Below are 18047 nucleotides of genomic sequence, written 5' to 3'. Positions count from 1 at the left end.
CCCACAAGCCAAAAATATAAAATACAAATAAAATAGCAGTAAAAACCAAGGTCCAGCAGCCATCTGGGGCTGTAAGGCAGCTGGGCAGGTACTGCCTGAGCTCCTTCCATTCCAAGTTCTTCTTCTACCGAGGGGAGTCACAGGCAGGTGCCACCTTGCTGCTCGGGTGTCTCTTGACCGGCCTCTTCTCTGTTATAAGCCAGGGCAGGGCCTGGTGTCGGGGTCCCAGTGGGCTCGCTGGGTGGGGTCTGTCTTTTTGTTCCAGGGCTGTCCACAGAAGACGGAGAAGTGACAGAGTCCCAGGAGCCGTGTTCAAAATGGCAGCACAGGAAACACGGACCCCTGACATGCGGGTCTGTGTGGAGCTGTGGCATAGAGTTCCCGGACAAGTGTTAGTGTAATACAAAGCCTGACCTCACCGGGGGACAGGCTGCCCTCATCTTGAGCTTCTGGGCCCCTCAAAGAGTGGCTTGCTGCCCTGGGTTCTGGGGAAGCCCCTTGTGCTGCTGGGCCTCAGCCTCGGCTTTGGGGACAGTCCTATCCGGCCAGGCTAGGGGGGACAGGGCTTTTGTTCCAGGGGGACTGATGGCATGAGCTCCTGGAGCTGAGCTGGTGGGATGGGGAGGGCCAGTCTGTCCCCTTGACAGAAGGGCCCAATGCCAGGGGACACCCTCGAGGACCCTCACTCCATCTTGGCGGAAAAAAAGAAACATCTTCACTGAGCGCGTTGGGTCCCTTCAGGGCGGGCCCCAGAGACCGGGGCCTCTGGAGCCCTCGGGGTCCCTGTGTGGCCCCCTGGCCTGACACTGAGGATGCCCCTGCAGGCTGCTGATCCCAGGGCGAGGGCTGTGTGGAGCCTGGGGTGGGGGAGATTTCAGAGAACCTCAGGTCACTCCCAGAATGGCCCCCTGGGTTCAGGTTGGCTCAGGGCTTCCTGCCTCACACCCTCACCTCAGGGCTGTTCAGCAGCCGTGACTCAGAACTCAGGTGGAAGAAACCTTCACTGTCACCCAGCACCTCGCATGGGGGCCTGTCTCCACAGCAGGTGAGAAGTGAATGGGCACAGCTTCCCCTCTGCCCTCCAGTCCGTCCACCCCATGCCAGGGCTGGACCGATCCCACGCCCAGCTGAACTCTTGGTTCTGGCTCTGGGTCAGGGCTTCCCCCATCCCCTCTGCCCAAATCCTCTCTGGGTCAGGGACACTGATTCTCTTGTCCCCCTGGCTTGTTGTCTTGACACCCTTGGAGGGGCACTCAGGAGTGAGGGGCCCTTGCTGCTCTCTGATGTTGCTTGGAGGTGGGGGTGGGGGCTTCCACAGCTCAGTCTGACTGCCCCAGTGCCCTTCAGGGCCCTTTGAGGGGGCGAGGGAGACAATGTGGAAAGTCGGGGAGGGATTGGGGGATTCTGCCCACAGCCCCTGCCTGTCCACACAGCATGTCCAGCACACACACACATGTGCTCAGCGCCTGCCCTGAGGACCGGCAGACCCATTCGACTTACTTAGAGTAGAGGAGGAAGAGGAGGAAGAAGAGGTACAGGAGGAAGGCCAGGTAGGAAAGCTGGTGGGGTCAGGGCACTCCCCACCATTGACCTCCCCAGAGGGTGACTCAGGAGGGGACCTGGTGCTGGGGCTCACCTGGGAGTGGCAGGTCCCAGTGTTTCCTTTTGAGTTCCTTCATGGAGGTTTGAAGGTTCCTGAGGACCTCGTTGTCCTCCAGGGCCCAGCTCTGAGACAGTTGCTCCCGAAGCTCCCAGATGGTGCTCCAGGAAAGCTTCATGAGGTACTCTAGGGACAGGGCGGGCATCAGGTCAGGAGGATTCCCTGTGGGGGATCTGTGCCTGCACCCCATTTCCACCAGGCCCACCTCCCACTGGGTGGTGCCTGGTCCTTCTTGGCCACCCCAGGGTCCGGCTGTGCACAGGAGGCCACAGCTGGGCAAGGCTGGGCAGGGAAGTGCTCACCACACTCCTGACTTTCATCTGGGTCATGTGGGGATGGACTCAGTGTCATCATGCCTTGCCCAACCCACCAGGCCAGACCTCCCTATCAGGGCAGAGCAGAGAGTCATGGGGACAGTGTGAGGACGCTTCCCTCAGGCCAGCTGGAATCTGTCCTGCGTGTTCCCCTAAGCACCCTCAGGCACACGGGACTTACTCCTGTGTATTTTGAATGATGCATGCGCCATGGCCGTCAGTACCCGCTCGCCCTCCAAGATAAACACATCCCACAGTCTCAGGGTGAGCCCGAAGGACTTCTGTGGGGACAGCAGGTGTGGGAGGACCTGGCCTTTCCAAGCTGGAGCTGGTGGCCTGAGCAGGGCCCACTGGGGTTTCAGTTCCCTGGAGTGCTGGGGACCCCCTCTCCATGGGATGAGATCCCCCATAAAACTGAGTCAGACAAGGTCCTGTAGCTCCTCATGGGGGGCTCATCTCAGCAGCGCTGTGGCTTCTGGAAGGAGGGACTTCCTGAGGATTTGGGGCTTCCTGGGGTCCTCCCAAGTCGGGTCCTGCCCCAGTCTTCCTGCGAGGCTGGGCCTGAGCCCTGGCCTCTGCCGTGGGATGCCCCTCTTGGGCAGGGCCTGGCTTGTGAGCCCTGCAGGGACCTGCCTGTGCCTTCTGCGAGCTGGGGGTGAACCAGCTCCTGGAGGAGCTGGACCCCTGGGCTGAGGGAGCTGGGCACTGCATCCCTGGGCTGGGGTCTCCCTGTGCCTCCTTACCCCACCAATGAAACACCGGAGGAGCCTCATCAACATGGAACCCTCAGTGCACAGCTCTTCCTTGCCCTGAAGGGAGGAGCAGAGGTGCTCAGGGCCCCCTGGGTTACCCTGAAGTCCTCCCACTTTCAGTCCCCTCTGCAGACTCTTCTCCAAGAAGCAGAACCCAGGGCAGTGGCCAGGGGTCCCCCAACCCCTGCCCCATACCCAGAAGCCCAATGGACACACTTCCCTCAGCCCTGCTCAGCCAGAGCTTGGCCCTGGTCCCAGCGCCTCTGCCTCCCCCAGGGCAGGGAAAGGAAACCCAACTCCAAACCCATGGAGAATCCCCATCCCAGGTCAGGCTGTGGCTGGGACTTGGCCTCTTGTCAGCTCCATGAGGTACTTGAGGCGCCCCTGGCTCTTGGGACCCAGGGCCTCTGGGGAGGAGCAGAGGGTGTCGTCCACTCACCAGGTGTCTCATGATCTTTGGGAAGGACTTGGGCAACACCTGCTCCTGGCATGATAGGAGCCTCCAGAGCCAGGCAGTATTCGGACTGTAGAATACTGAGAAGCCCCCAACCCACCACCCCATCAGAGTCCACTCCCAAGAGCTGGGTAGTGGCAGAGGACCCTGGGCCCTGAGGCCTCCCTCCCTCCTATCTGGTGACCCCATCACACAGTCTCAGCCCTGGGGAGGAGGGCCCTAGCTGGAGGTGGTGCCCAGTGGCATCCTGGGCCGAGGTGCCAGGAGAGCAGGCCTGCCCTTGATGCTATGAGGCAGGGCAGAGGCAGGCAGGTGCCAGCGGTGAAAATGGGGTGGGTGCTGAGGGCTATGTGGCCATCTCCTGGATGTGATGTCAGGCTGGGGGACATGGGATGCATGGGGGACATTGCCATCTGGGCTTCATCAGCCCATTTGTGGGCAGGGAGAGTGGCTGGGAGTGCAGCCAGCTGGGAGGCAGGAGGACACTCAGGGAGGTGAGCAGTGCCTGCACAAAATTGGGTCTGGCTTTGGGGAACAAAGGGCAGCCAGAGGGAAGTATCAATGCCCTCTGCTGTTGGGGGTGAAAGGCATCTGACTTGAGGTAAGAGGGTCCCTGTCCTGAACCAGGCTACTGTGGGACCCTCAGCAGGGACATCCCAGAGACTCCAAACAAGCTGGGATGCAAGTAAGATGCCTTGCCTGGAAATCAGGATCATTAGCCGGGGTGGCCGTCCCCTGGCATGGCTGTGTAAGGCCCCGAAGGTAGCTGTCCACCTACCCTGCAGGGAGTGCCTCTCACCAGCAAGCAGCTGGGCCGGCACCAAGAAAGCATCTTCCTCCAGCAGATACAGGAGGAGGGTGGCGGTGACGTGGCTCAGGTGCCTGTGGTAGCCCACCTCCTGTAAGAGCCAGAGTCACCGTGGAAGGGTGTCTCCTGGGAGGGCTGAGATCACCTGGGAGGACTCCTGTCACCAGAAATGGCAGAGGTCCTCAGGGACACCTGCCACAGGCCCCCGGGATTTGGGGTGCAGCCTCTGCATTCCTCCCCTGGCACTGGGCATGAGGACTCAACAGGTCATGCACGACTCAGTTGACAAGGAGCCTGGGGGCACTCCTGCAGCGAGTGTCCAAGCTCGCATGGCCTGAAAGAGCACAGGCAAGGATTGTTCATGCCCCCTCCCCTGGGCCAGGCTGGGGAGGCCACTGTGCCAGGCCTGGAGCAGCACCTATGAACTCACCTGCCACGAGGGCAGGCAGCGGGGCACTGACCACCACACAAAAGGTCCTGCAACAGCCCAAGGGCTGCCTGCCAGGCACAGGAGGGCAGCTGGGTCCAGACTCCATGTGGGCAGCCCATGGAGTTGGCTCAGCCACTCTCCCTGCCTAGAATGGTCTGGAAAGTGGGGGTGGAGCAAGAGCAGCCACCTGGGTGACACCCTCCTTGTCTGCTGCACTCCTGTGGGGTTCAGGGAAAGGGAAAATTGGATCTCTGCCTGGTTTCTGGTGAAGAAGAGGTTTCCTCAGGGTGCAAACTCATTTCATGACAAGAGCCTGGCCCATCAGGCACCTCAGCAACTTGTCAAATCTGTCTCCTGTGAGTACCATCTGCATGCGACCCTGCCAAGCTCCTGGGCTTCGGGGCAACACCAGGAGGGGAAGGTCATTTCTTCATCTGAGACGTGGGGATCGGGTCAAGATGACACCAAGAGTCTGGGCTTTAACCCTTTTCCGTCTCAGTTTGACCCCTTGTGCTGCCCCCTTGCTTGGGTGTCCACGCCAGCAGTGAGCTTGAGTCCTGCCTACTACGAGCTGGTGGGTCACGAACACTGAATTTTCAAGAAGTGCCGACACCCCCAAGAGACACCCATGCCTGTGAATATGGGCACATGGCCCAGGAATATCGCTGCCCAGGAATATTCACAGGGTTATATGCAGAATAGGCCACGAGGATGTCACATAATTCCTGTTGCCTAGAAAAGAGGGAAAAGAGGGTTTTGTTTTGTGTGGATGCTGTCAGTTTCATTTTGTCTACAAACCCTGACAACGAACACAATTCTGGATTCAGATGATTCCCCCAGATAAGCAGTGAGCTCTTCAGGACACCTGAGTTTTTAGAAGTTTTTTCAGTAAAATCCACATTCTTTGCAATGCAAATATCACAGGTGTACATTTGGATCAGTGATTATTTTCACTCTGGTTGATTTTTTCTTCCCCCTTTTCTTGGTTTGCACACACGGAAGTCCAGTCTTTGGGACGTGCAGTTCCACGGTTCTGAACCAATGTGCAGATCCTTCCGTCCACCACTGCCGCCCCTCCCAGAGCGGCTCCTTCATCCTCCAAGTCCCCAGCGTGTCCCCTTTGCAGCTGACCTATCCTGGCTCCATCAGCGCCTGACCATCCTGACCAATTATTCTCTGTCTCTATGCTTTGCCCTTTCCCAGAATGGCCGATGAATTGGAATCCTGTGGTGGTAGCCTGTTGGGTCTGGCTTCTTTCCCTCAGCAACACGTATCTAAGACCACCCATGTTCCTGCGGGCATCAGGGGTTCATTCCTTTTCCTCACTGAGTCATCTTTGTCTGAAGAGTGGAACCCCCTTTCTCCCCAGTTCCCATGTTGAAGATCATCTCAGTGGCCTCCGGGTGTGAGTGACAATCAATCAAGCAGTGAATGTGGCATGTGGGTTTTATTTGCACGTCAGTTTTCAAACCATTGTGGTCAATATCTGTGACACTTTGGTGATGTGTGGTACAAGGCCACTGAGCTTTGTGAGCCACGGCCCATCTGACTTCCAAAGTGCCCTGTCGTGTGCCCACCCGTCATGGATGAGCGTTTCCAGGGCCCTGCATCCTCCCTGGTATTTTGGGCTGTCAGTGTTGCCCGGAAGGCTCCCGAGCCCCGCCATCCTGCCGCCTTCCCGTGGGTCTCTACCCTGGCTCATTGTGGGGCATGGAGAACACTTTTCACCATCTGCATGATATTTTTTTTTTTTTGCTGCCTCCCATCTCCTTGGGAGCCACCTGGGTTCTGTCCCCACATGTCCCAGCCCGGCCCAGGGCTTAGAGCACGGGAGGTGCTCAGTCCATAATGCTGGCTGCTGCCTGGGCCAGGAGAGCCCTTGGCAGCTCTGTCACTTTTCCTGGGTGACCATTGGCCTCTGCCCTGGGGAAGCCCTTATCCCTCTGGATCGCCCCCATCTTCCCTGGTACCCCTGCAGCCCCCATAGGCCTTACCTGACTCCGAATCATTCGCTAAACATCACGTCGTTCCGCGGGGTGTGGCTGACATCTACCTTGATGCGGTGGGTGATCCTGGATGACCTCTTTCCCTTCTCCTTCATGACCCGTAGGGCAGGGCTGAGAGGAGGAAGCAGCCTCAGAACAGACAAAAGACTCCCTGCCCCTGATGGCAGTCATCCCACAGTCAGCACTTCTGGAAGGAAGGGAAGGTTTCCTTCTGCAGAAAGCTCCTTTTTGCCTTGTTTCTGAAGCCCGGGAGGGTCAGCAGAGCCCAGTGCACCTGCAGTGCCTGAGTTACCAGATGTGCCCAGCATGTGAGTCTGACCACCGCCCCCACCCCCAACCTGGGCTCGACATTCCCTCCAGCTGGAGTCCTGGGCTTCTGACATGGCCAGGCCTGTTTGTCCTGCCCTGGCTGAGTATGGGAGGGCTGTACCTTGTCTTCCCCTGGGTTCTCAGCCTTCGCTTTGTCAATGTCTAGCAGGAGTGACCACGCCCAGCCCCGCACCACCAGGGGAATGCCTTTGTACACAATGCCTTTGTACACAGCTAAAGACAAAAGAACACTCCAGTGAGACAGGACACGGGGCGACTCAGGGAGGAAAGCTGGCGAACAGGCCTGCTGTCCTATGGTGAGGATGGGATGCCACCCACCCACTGATGCAGAGGCAGACGGTGCCAGGTCACAGCCATGGGTGCCTGTCTCCCGGCTCTACAGAGAGCAGTCACGAGGGCCACTCCCTCCCCATGTTACCTTCTTGCTGCTCCCATATTTTGTCCAGTCTCCAAGCATCTTCAGCCACTTGTCAGTGTGTTTTATTTCCTGCCATCTTTGCTGTCAAAGGAGCCATGATGGAGTTAGCGGAGCTGCCAGGCCTCTGACAGTGGCCCATGGATGCTGGGTCCAGGGCTTTGGGGCCCTGAAGGGACCCAGCCTGAAGGAGCCAGGAAAGGGAAGACCCCAGGGGCTGAGATCCTCTGAACTAACTGGAGCTGGGGATCTGGACTGGTGATACCAGGACACGCCATCCTCAGGGCACAGATGCCCTGAGTGTTAGTTGGGTCCCAGCCTTCAACTGGGGACTTGGTACAAACAGGCAGTGGACTCTGAGCCAGGACTGCAGTTCTTGGTTTGGGTTTTGGTCAAAGCCTCATGGGAACAGAGTCCAGCCAGAAAGGCCCCCCTCCCAGTGACAGCCATGGCCCACTCACCACTGCCCGGGTCCACCAGCCGCCACCTCTGCCTCACCGACCACCCCTGATTCCCTATCCTTGGAGTGGCCTCCCACACAGCAGGCACAGGCTCTTACCTTCACCTCCAGGGCACTGACAGGGGCAGCTCCATCTCACTGTAGGGCAACCCAGGCAGAGATGAGGACCTGTCCAGGGCAAGAGCCATCCCCCTCCCTGAGAGGGCCCCAGGGAAGGACCAGCCCAACCCTATCCACCCTAAGTCTCAGCCCGGGACAAGGCACAGACAAGGAAAGCAAGGGCCTCCTTGTGGAGCTGACACCTGCGAGGCACCAGGACCCTGGAGAAGAGGGAGCTCTAGGCTGGCTTGGAGGGAGCCACTTGGGACCTGCGGGGTGCCTCAGGCTGCACAATGGGGCTGCCCTTCCTGGGCAAGAGGCGGCACCCTCTGTGGGAGCTGAGAAAGTCCAGTCCTGAGATGGGATGGGTGCTGCCCGGGGAGGTGGCTGAGCCCTGACTGACAGCAGTGCCTCGAGAGTGACCACATCACCCACCAGAGTCCGGGGAGCCTGGCCTGAGAGCTGCCCAGTGCCCTGAGGACGCACCTGGAGCCCATCCCAGCTGACACTCCCCATGGGCCTTGCAGGGTCTGACCTCCCAGCGTGCACCTGCCTCTGCCTGCGCCCTGGCCGCTGACCCTGCCTGTTCCCTTCTTCCCTCCTCCTGCCCGACCCAGAGACTGTGACCCTCCCTCTGGCCACCCTGGCCCTTCTTTGACCCTTTTCCTGTCAGAGCCGAATGAGACCTCCCTCCCTGATCCATCCACACCTCTGCCTTGGCCACTCTCTCACTGGGGTGCCCAGTGCTGCTGGGGAGAAGCCTTGGTGGACAAGGGTGACCAAAGGCCCTGCAGGCAGTGGGGATGGCCCTACCACCCCCGCCTTAAGCCTCAACCAGCTCTCAGGGCAGTCGGCCTTCAGCCGTCATCCGCCTCCCAGCCACTGCAAAAACCAGGACATGGGGTGCCTGACTGTCCTCCCCCTACTGTCCTGCCTGCCCCTACTCCACCTCCCCCATTCCCCCTCTGTAGTGCTGACTGAGCCGGTGGGAAGCAGAGTCTCTGGAGGGCCACACAGAGCCTTGGGGACTGACCAAGTGCCCCCACTGAGGGGTCCCAGGTGGACCACACTTCCCTGCCCACCCCACCTGCCATGGGATTCTTTGGGGGATGTAGGTATGCAAAATAATGTTGGGGGTGCAGGGTGAATATTTCAATGTACATTATCATGTATTATCTTACTGTGTAAATGCTTCTAAGAATAGTTAAGTAACTTAAGGTTTGCATGCTACTCAAAATATAGCTTTAAATGCTAATGAAAATTGGATGCAAATGAAAAGTCTGACTTGCTGTGGTCCAGGGAATCTTTCTTTCAGAGAGACTTGCAGCTTTGAGCTGGAGCTGCCCTCTCCTTCCTGTCCACTGCACACCCCCACAACACACACACATGTACACACACATATGCACACACACATATGCATGCACACACCTGCACATACACACACACTGTGCATCATGCCCTCACTAAGGAGGCATGGAAGTGAATGTGTGTCTGTAAGAAAATGAAGAGGGCTCAAGCCCCTGGTTCCCTGGGGATTTGCACAGACGCCCTCCCTGCAGACCATTCTTTGGTCTCGTTCTCTCTCTTAGTGAAAGAGAAAAGCAGAGCCTCAGTAGGTACCTGGCTGCTTAGTGCTCAACCCAAGGTCACAAGCTTCCTCAGGAGCCTGGTGAGATGGTGGCACCACAGAGCCTCCCAAACCAAGGGGGCAGCGTTCAGTGGAGCCTTGAGCTGAGGAAGGTGATAGGCGGGACATCTCAGTTCATTAGACACAACCAAAATGCAGTGAGGAAGGGCAGCCGCCAAAAGTTTTATTCTCCAGGAGGAGGGGCTCTCGGGGGCTGTAAGCAGGAGGCATAAGGACTTTATTGCACATGTGGTTAGGTGATGATGACCTACAGCTGCACTGGGAACTGGGACCCAGTGTGCCACGACCTCCTGCTCTGTCTCTCTCTTCCTCTCTGCCTCCTCTTTCTCTTCATCTCTCTTTTTTTCCTCTCTCTCTCTCTCCATCTCTTTCCCTCCTCCTCTTCCTCCTTGCCCCTGTTCCGGCACCTAGGACCCTCTCTTGGGTGTGTTCGCACACAATGCCAAGGCTGCCATCTATCAGGGCACCCTCACAGGTCGCCTCCACCTTCCCTCACCCACAGGGTTGAGGGTCCCAGGTATGACCGCGCTCTCCTGGGTGGGCGTGCTGTGCTCGGGGAAGCAGAAGCTGCAGGTCTCCACTGGCTTAGGTGATGTGCCCACAGGGCTGTCGGCTTTCATCTCGTGATCTGCAGAGGTGAGAGTGGAGGGCGTGGGCCAGGCCTGGTCCTGCACTGGGGTAGGGGTGACGGTGTGGGCAGCCATACTCTCCCCTGACCCAGGAACTAAGGGCAATCACCAGGCTAGGCAATCACCCAGGCGGGTGTCAGTGTCCCTCACTTGCTGACCAGAACATGTGCTGGGGCAGGGGTGGGCAGGCAAATCTTGGCTCTCACTTCTGCCCAGTCCCAAGCCTGCCATGTCCACCAAGGAGACACCTCCTCCAGGGCTTAGCCCTGATGGCCCTGCATCCTGAGAACCCCTAGCTCAGGCAAGCCCGAAGGCCAGCACCCCACACCCACCCTTCCCGGGTGCCACTCTCCTGGATATCTGCCTGCCAGGATGTCTTAAACTGATGTTATCAAGCTACAGCGAATAACAGGGATGAGCCCCGGGCCTGAATAACAGGGATGAGCCCTGGGCCTCTCCACTTAGAAGCAGGGGCAGTGACAGGACTGAGGGATGGCCCGCGGCTTGTCACCCAAGCAGCGAGAAGGGTGAGGACCCCAGTTTCATGCACTCACCCTGGGAAGACTTGGCCGGACTTTGACAGGGCCTTGAGCGGGGCTGGCAGGAGCAGGGATCCCCTCCTCTTCTTGAGGAAGCAGGCCACTGTCACCAGGAAGCAGCAGAGGACGGCACACAGGCAGAGCCCCAGCGTGCTGTAGACCAGGGCCAGCTGATCCGCATTCAGCTTCAGCCCCAGGAGAGCTGCAAGACAGCGTGAGACCCCTCTCCGCAGTGCTTTCTCCTCTTCCCCTCCTTAGGCTCAAGCAATCCACATCCCCCCATCTCCCTGCTGGCTCCTGGAGAGGCTGGGCTCCTTTCCTGACCCTGAGGCTGGCTGGGATGCTCTCTGGGTCCTAGAGGAAGTTGATCCACTCCCCCATCCTGGTGGCAACTTCCCAAGGCCTCGAAGCTGGACAATGTGAGTGGGTGCAGGATTAATAGGTCCAGGATTAATCTGTTACAAATCTGATGAATCTCTCACTGGCCCTGGGTTATGAACTCACATTGCAAGCAGAAGGCTCATGTTGCAGTTACCAGAGAGTGGGCTCGTTCCACAATGGGGGTCACCCACACTTGCAGCAGATGCTTAAGATCTGAGCACTGGAGATACAGGTCCTAGAAAGACAGAGAGACTTCCTGCATGGAGCTTACTGTCTGGGGGAGCCGACCACCTGACCATTCCATGGGGAAACAGACCATCACAGCAGGACAATAGCCTGCAGGAGGGGTGCACAGAACCCTAGCGGCTCATCCTGGGGAAGGTGCTCTAGTCTGGGAAAAGGCTTCTCAGAGAAAGGGGTCTGTTTATTTTTTACTTTTTCATCATAGGAAGAGCGCACAGTTTAAGTGTTCAGCTTGATGAACTTTTACCCATGGGTGCACTCAGGCTCAGCCCCCAGAGCAAACTGGACAAGACCAAGTTCATGCCCAGCCCCTAGAGGGCTCCTTTGTCCCCTCCCATCCAGTATTTCCCCCCAGAAGTAACCACTCTTCTCAGTCCCCTTGCTGTAGATTAATTCTGCTTCTTTTTGCCTTCTATAGACACATGCAGAAGGTGCTCTTTTGAGTCTGGCTTCTTCACTCAACAATGACATCTGTGAGATCCTCTTACATTGTTGCATGTGGTCGGAGGTCATTTTTTTCATTGCTGTATAGTATTTCATTGCATGAATACACTGTTATTTGTTGATGTGTTCTGTTTATGGATATTTAGGTTGTGCTAGACAGTGATAGTTTTGACTGAGTAGAAGTTACCTTGCTATGCAGACGTAGAGAGGATAGGGAGGAACATTTGAGAAAGCAGGAACAACATTCACAAAGGCCTTTGGCAGGAGAGAGCCTGCCTGGAGCCCTGAAGGCTGGTGTGGCTTCCTGGTACCCCGCTTCTAGGTCACTGTGTTCTGAGCACCTGCTGCCCTGGCCTGGTGTGTGGCTCTCCACACCCATTCCCACCTCCTCCTCCTGTGCCTCCCTGACCTGCAGGGGCTAGGAAGCTGAAGGGGAGTGATGTAGCCACAGAAGAAACATGTGGAACCACTGGCAGCTGGGGGCGGTGAGAAATGGAATCCCCCTAGGCCCTTTGTAGGAAGTAGGCCCTGTCAACACCTTGATTACAGATTTCTCACCTCCAGAACTGCGAGAAAAATAATTTCTATTGTTTTAAGCCACCAAGTTTTTGGTCATTTGTCACAGATCCACAGGAAACTCATATGTGTCTCACATATTAGTAAGCAGCGTGGTATTCTGGATCTACTGAAACGGCCTTGCAGTGAGTTCAGACAAGAATTACTAAAGGCAATTGGTGAAATCCTTTTGCTATCAAGGATTTGGCATCAGAGTTTCCAAGAATTATGTGTGCAAGTTGACATGCTAGTACTTTAGCTAATCTGGGTGTCAAAACAGAATGCCATAGACTAGGTAGCATAGAAAATTGATTTCTCACAGTTCTGGAGATGGTAAAATCCAAGGTCAGATGTTCAGCACATTCTGTGTCTGCAGAGAGCTGGCTTCCTGGTTCATAGACAGCCATCTTTTTCCTGTGTCCTTACATGACAGAAGGGATGAGGGAGCTCTCTGCAGTCCCTTTGATAGGGGCACCAATTCCATTCATGAGGTCCCTGCCTTCATGAACTTACTCACCTGCCAAGGCCCCGCCTCCAAATACCATCACTTAGAATTAGACTTCAGCACACGAATTTGAGGAGGACAGTAACATTTGGTTTATAGCATCATGACACTCCAAGCCATATGCACTCACAGGAAATCTATAATCTTCTATTTAGTATTTGCTGGTCATCTCTGAATTTAGGTACTTTTTTTTCTTTAAGAAAAATGGCCTTTTACTTGATCCATGGTTTATTCACAGAAAAGCACTGTGAGTTCACACACTTGCTAAAAAGATACAGAAATGAGAGTGACTTTTTATCTCTCTCTCGCTTTTTTTTTTTTTTTTTTTTGAGACAGTCTTGCTCTGTCACCTAGGCTGGAGTGCAGTGCCGCGATCTTGGCTCACTGCAAGCTCCGCCTCCCGGGTTCATGCCATTCTCCTGCCTCAGAATCCCGAGTAGCTGGGACTACAGGCTCCTGCCACCACGCCCGGCTAATATTTTGTATTTTTAGTGGAGACAGGGTTTCACCATGTTAGTCAGGGTGGTCTTGATCTCCTGACCTCGTGATCTGCCGGCCTCAGCCTCCCAAAGTGCTGGGATTACAGGCATGAGCCACCGCTCCCGGCCTCTCTCTCTTTCTTTTTGAGACAGAATTTTGCTATTGTTGCCCAGGCTGGAGTGCAGTGGCGCGAACTCAGCTCGCTGCAACCTCCGCCTCTCGGGTTCAAGTGATTCTCCTGCCTCAGCCTCCTGAGTAGCTGGTGTTACAGGCGCCCACCACCACGTTGGGCAAATTTTTTACATTTTTAGTAGAGACGGGGTTTCACCATGTTGGTCAGACTGGTCTCAAACTCCTGATCTCCTGATCTGCCCACGTTGGCCTCCCAAGGTGCTGGGATTACAGGCATGAGCCACTGTGCCCAGCCAGATTCACGTTCTTAAACGGCACACTATTTGCTATGACAGCAAGACCAAAAGGCTTAAGTATCAAAAATGTACATTAACTACAAACAGTTTCATATAAACAAAATAATGTGACCATTTATATATGACAGTAACCCATATGCCCAAACAATTTTTAACTGAAATTGAAATCAGTTTCTTTTTTTTTTTTTTTTTTTTTTGAGACGGAGTCTCACTCTGTAGCCCAGGCTGGAGTGCAGTGGCCGGATCTCAGCTCACTGCAAGCTCCGCCTCCCGGGTTCACGCCATTCTCCGGCCTCAGCCTCCTGAGTAGCTGGGACTACAGGCGCTGCCACCTCGCCCGGCTATTTTTTTTTTTGTATTTCTTAGTAGAGACGGGGTTTCACCGTGTTAGCCAGGATGGTCTCGATCTCCTGACCTCGTGATCCGCCCATCTCGGCCTCCCAAAGTGCTGGGATTACAGGCTTGAGCCACCGCGCCCGGCCTGAAATCAGTTTCTACATAACAAATGTTATCACTGTATTCTGAGATGATATGTTATTTGTATATAAATACTATAAATAACAATGTATTTAAATTATTCAACAAATAATTCTTTGGAATCTACAAAATGCTGGTTTCTGTTATAGACACTGAATGTAGAATTGATAGAAAATATAGTATCTGTTCTTAGAGAGTAGTAGATTTAAAAAATGCAAAACATATTGGGTAGAGGTTGTACTGCTAAAAACAGGCAGAGACTGAGTTGCTAATACAAAAATCAGAAAACCCAGTGTGATTATTTTTATAGTTGTTGATATTTTAATACAGGTCTCATGTTTTTTTCTTGTGGAAATGTATTACAATATGGAATTTCTGGGTGTTTGGTATCTGAATGTTTATAACAGGTATAACCAGTTTTCCGAAGACATTTTATCAGTTTGCTTGTCCACATCAGTGACTCATAAGATATTATGTGTAACCATGTCCTCTCCAACAATGTCTAGTATCAGTCTTTGTAAAGTTTGTCAAGTAACTGGGTGTAGGTGTTGCAGGTGATTATTATATTATTAAAGAATAGTAGAATACCTAGCTTTAAAAAAGCAGGGCATGCAGAGGCACATGTTTAGCGTGTGTCCTGATCCCAGAATTAAAACTAATCCAATTTGTGCTTCCGCTGTTCAATAAAAAATTTCCTTGGCTGGGCATGGTGGCTCAAGCCTGTAATCCCAGCACTTTGGGAGGCTGAGGCGGGTGGATCACGAGGTCAGCAAATCGAGACCATCCTGGTTAACAAGGTGAAACCCCATCTCTACAAAAATACAAAGAATTAGCCAGGCGCAGTGGCAGGTGCCTGTGGTCCCAGCTACTCGGGAGACTGAGGCAGGAGAATGGCGTGAACCTTGGAGGCGGATCCTGCAGTGAGCCGAGATCGTGCCACTGCACTCCAGCCTGGGCGACAGAGGGAGACTCCATCTCAAAAAAAAAAAATTTCCTTAAGAATCCAGAGGTCAGGCCAGGCACGGTGGCTCACGCTGTAATCTCAGCACTTTGGGAGGCTGAGGTGGGTGGATCATGATGTCAGGAGTTTGAGACCAGCCTGGCCAACATGGTGAAACCCCATCTCTACTAGAAATACAAAAAATTAGCTGGACGCGGTGTTGCGCGCCTGTAGTCCCAGCTGCTTGGGAGACTGAGGCAGAAGGATTGCTTGAACCCAGGAAGCAGAGGTTGCAGTGAGCTGAGATCAAGCCACTGCACTCCAGTCTGTGCGACAGAGTGAGACTCCATCTCAAAAAAAAAAAAAAAAAAAGAGAATCCAGAGGTCAGACATTCCTTTGAGCAAGGACTCCAATATGGTTTCTTACCTACTCACTCCAACAAAATTGCTCTTCTCAAAACACAAACGATATTCTTATTGTTAAATTATGAATTGCAGCATAATTCCTCAGCCTTTGTCTTAATTTATGTATCAGCAGCATTTGACACAGGTGATCTCTCCCTCCTTTTTGCAAAACTTTCTTTGACAGAATTCCAGAATACTTAACCCACTTTCCCCCGAACATTTTTTATAATCACCCCTGGTCCTTTTTTCTGTTTTTTTCTCACTTTTACTACTTTTTAAATGTTAGAGAACTTGGCTCAGGACCTGGACTTACCTTTCTTTGTTTTGCTTTCTTACTAATTTTTGTGTCATTAATTTCCTGATATTTCATATTACACGTCAACACTGAACTACACCCAACACCGCCTGACTTCTTCACTTGGGTGTCAGTCAGGAATCTCAACATGAAGGCCCACATGGAGCCACCGATACTCCCCAAACTTGCTCTTCCCCTTTCTGTTTAATGACAACTCCCATTTTATAGTTTCTCAGCTCAATATTCTTGGTGTCCCCTTTTAGTTCTCTCTGTATCTGTCTGGTTCTCATTCATTCTCTCTCTCTCTCTCTCTCTCTCTGTCTCTATCTCTCCTACACACACACACACACACACACACACACACACACATTTTCAGATCTGTTGTGTATGGAAAACCTGCCAGTTTTACCTTTAAAGTGCAGTAATTCCGAATGGTGTTTTCAAATTCACCTTCCCACCCTCACCACTTGGTAACTACAGTATCTCCCTCCCACGGTCAGGGCTCTACTGCAGGGATTTCTTGGGGAAATAATGAGAACTATTACACATTCTTATTTCAGGGACCCTCAAAATTATAGGCCCGCCGTATTCTATACGAATTCAAGCTTTCATCATTGCCCTTTTCTTCAATCCAGTCTCTACACAGCAACCACAGTATGCAATTTTTAGAATTCCAAGCCGTATCATAACACTCTTGTGTTTTTGTTTGTTTGTTTTGTTTTTTGAGACGGAGTTTCATTCTTGTTAACCAGGCTGAAGTGCAATGGCGTGATCTCGGCTCACCATAACCTCCGCCTCCCAGGTTCAAGCGATTCTCCTGCCACAGCCTCCTGAGTAGCTGGATTACAGGCATGCGCCACCACGCCTGGCTAATTTTTTGTATTTTTAGTAGAGACGGGGTTTCTCTATGTTGGTCAGGCTGGTCTCAAACTCCAGACCTCAGGTGATCCGCCCACCTTGGCCTCCCAAATTTCTAGGATTACAGGTGTGAGCCACACGTGCCCAGCTAACACTTCTGTTTTAAAGGACCTGCTCCATTACTTCTTTTCTCCCTCATTAGAATTTAAGCTTAACAAACCTGGGTAGCTTCCATACTTTTCCACTGATCTATCTCCATGAGCTGGAGATCACTTAGTGTAAAGTAAATAATCAGTAAATATTTTCAAATAACAGAATCAATTATTAATAGTTTTCTTTCTTTGAGTATACATCTGGACTTTTAAGAATCAAGAAAATAGATTGGTCAAGAGAATTCTGTGTGTTTTGATTTTCTTTTTTTTTTTTTTTTTTTTTGAGACGGAGTCTCGCGCTGTGTCACCCAGGCTGGAGTGCAGTGGCGCGATCTCGGCTCACTGCAAGCTCCGCCTCCCAGGTTCACGCCATTCTCCTGCCTCAGCCTCCGAGTAGCTGGGACTACAGGCGCCCGCCACCACGCCCGGCTAGTTTTTTGTATTTTTAGTAGAGACGGGGTTTCACCATGTTAGCCAGGATGGTCTCGATCTCCTGACCTCGTGATCCACCTGCCTCGGCCTCCCAAAGTGCTGGGATTACAGGCTTGAGCCACCGCGCCCGGCCGTGTTTTGATTTTCTTATCCAATGATTAGATTAGCTGTGTTAGTATAGATTTCAGTGTGGGAAGCTGTAAGCATTTCCTAAATTTTAAAATGAAAGGCATGGGATTTCAATATCCATTCCTTTTATTTAAGGAACAACAAAAAAAGACAAGCCTATCTTTTAAAATATATTTTATGTATGTAAACAATCTAAATTTATTTTTCTCTCTGTATCCCTGACTATTTTTTTCAAGTTATCATCTCCTCATTTTAAAAAATCTACTTCAGTGATAACTTTTTTTTTTTTTTTTGAGACAGAGGCTTGCTCTGTCGCCCAGGCTGGAGTGCAGTGGTGCAATATCGGCTCACTGCAAGCTCCACCTCCCAGGTTCACGCCATTCTCCTGCCTCAGCCTCCTGAGTAGCTGGGCCTGGCTATTTTTTGTATTTTTAGTAGAGATGGGGTTTCACTGTGTTAGCCAGGATGATCTCAATCTCCTGACCTCTTGATCTGCCCACCTCTGCCTCCCAAAGTGCTGGGATTACTGGCATGAGCCACCGTGCCAATGATAACATTTTAAAATATATATGCAACTTCATTAAGAATATCTTTGTGTTCCACTGAATAGCTTGTCAAATAATACATTAGGAGTACAATTTCCTCATAATTGTTAGATTTGTTTGATTAAATTTATAGATTTCCTACTCTCAGCTCATCAATTCATTCAAGTATAATACATCCTACTTGATCGTTGTGGGATTTTCATACCATTAGCCAGGCATGGTGGCACGCGTCTG

At 53.0% G+C, this 18047-nt stretch overlaps 1 protein-coding gene across 12 annotated transcripts; it reads right to left on the bottom strand.

Annotated features, from left to right (window-relative positions):
* Positions 1-281: 281 nt before the first annotated feature.
* LOC105491043 (TBC1 domain family member 3D-like) lies at positions 282-11771 on the bottom strand. Of its 12 annotated transcripts, XM_071082470.1 has the most exons (8): positions 10560-11765; positions 9877-10004; positions 6413-7797; positions 3959-4079; positions 3166-3260; positions 2156-2255; positions 1637-1786; positions 282-365 (listed from the first exon to the last, which is right to left on the bottom strand). In XM_071082470.1, the coding sequence occupies exons 3-8, from the start codon at positions 6425-6427 to the stop codon at positions 313-315; spliced, it is 534 nt and encodes a 177-aa protein (XP_070938571.1). In that variant the 5' UTR covers positions 6428-7797; positions 9877-10004; positions 10560-11765; the 3' UTR covers positions 282-312. The 12 variants fall into 12 exon arrangements, 2 of the variants coding, with proteins under 2 accessions (XP_070938571.1, XP_070938572.1); XM_071082471.1 differs by lacking the exon at positions 3959-4079 and having other exon boundaries at positions 2156-3260; positions 10560-11770; XR_011615451.1 differs by lacking the exons at positions 282-365; positions 1637-1786; positions 2156-2255; positions 3166-3260; positions 3959-4079 and having other exon boundaries at positions 5285-6967; positions 7173-7253; positions 7729-7797; positions 10560-11759.
* Positions 11772-18047: the final 6276 nt, after the last annotated feature.

The sequence above is a fragment of the Macaca nemestrina genome, chromosome 17 (genome assembly GCF_043159975.1).
Source record: "Macaca nemestrina isolate mMacNem1 chromosome 17, mMacNem.hap1, whole genome shotgun sequence".
NCBI lineage: Eukaryota > Metazoa > Chordata > Mammalia > Primates > Cercopithecidae > Macaca > Macaca nemestrina.
This window is presented reverse-complemented; position numbering and strand designations above follow the sequence as displayed.

Excerpts from the sequence above, each read along its gene's own strand:
- LOC105491043 (XM_071082470.1), bottom strand. Across the intron at positions 3,261-3,958 it reads TGAGAGGCACTCCCTGCAGG|TATTCTACAGTCCGAATACT; the intron begins GTAGGTGGACAG and ends GGGGCTTCTCAG. Across the intron at positions 366-1,636 it reads CTGGGACCTGCCACTCCCAG|CTCCACACAGACCCGCATGT; the intron begins GTGAGCCCCAGC and ends TCTATGCCACAG.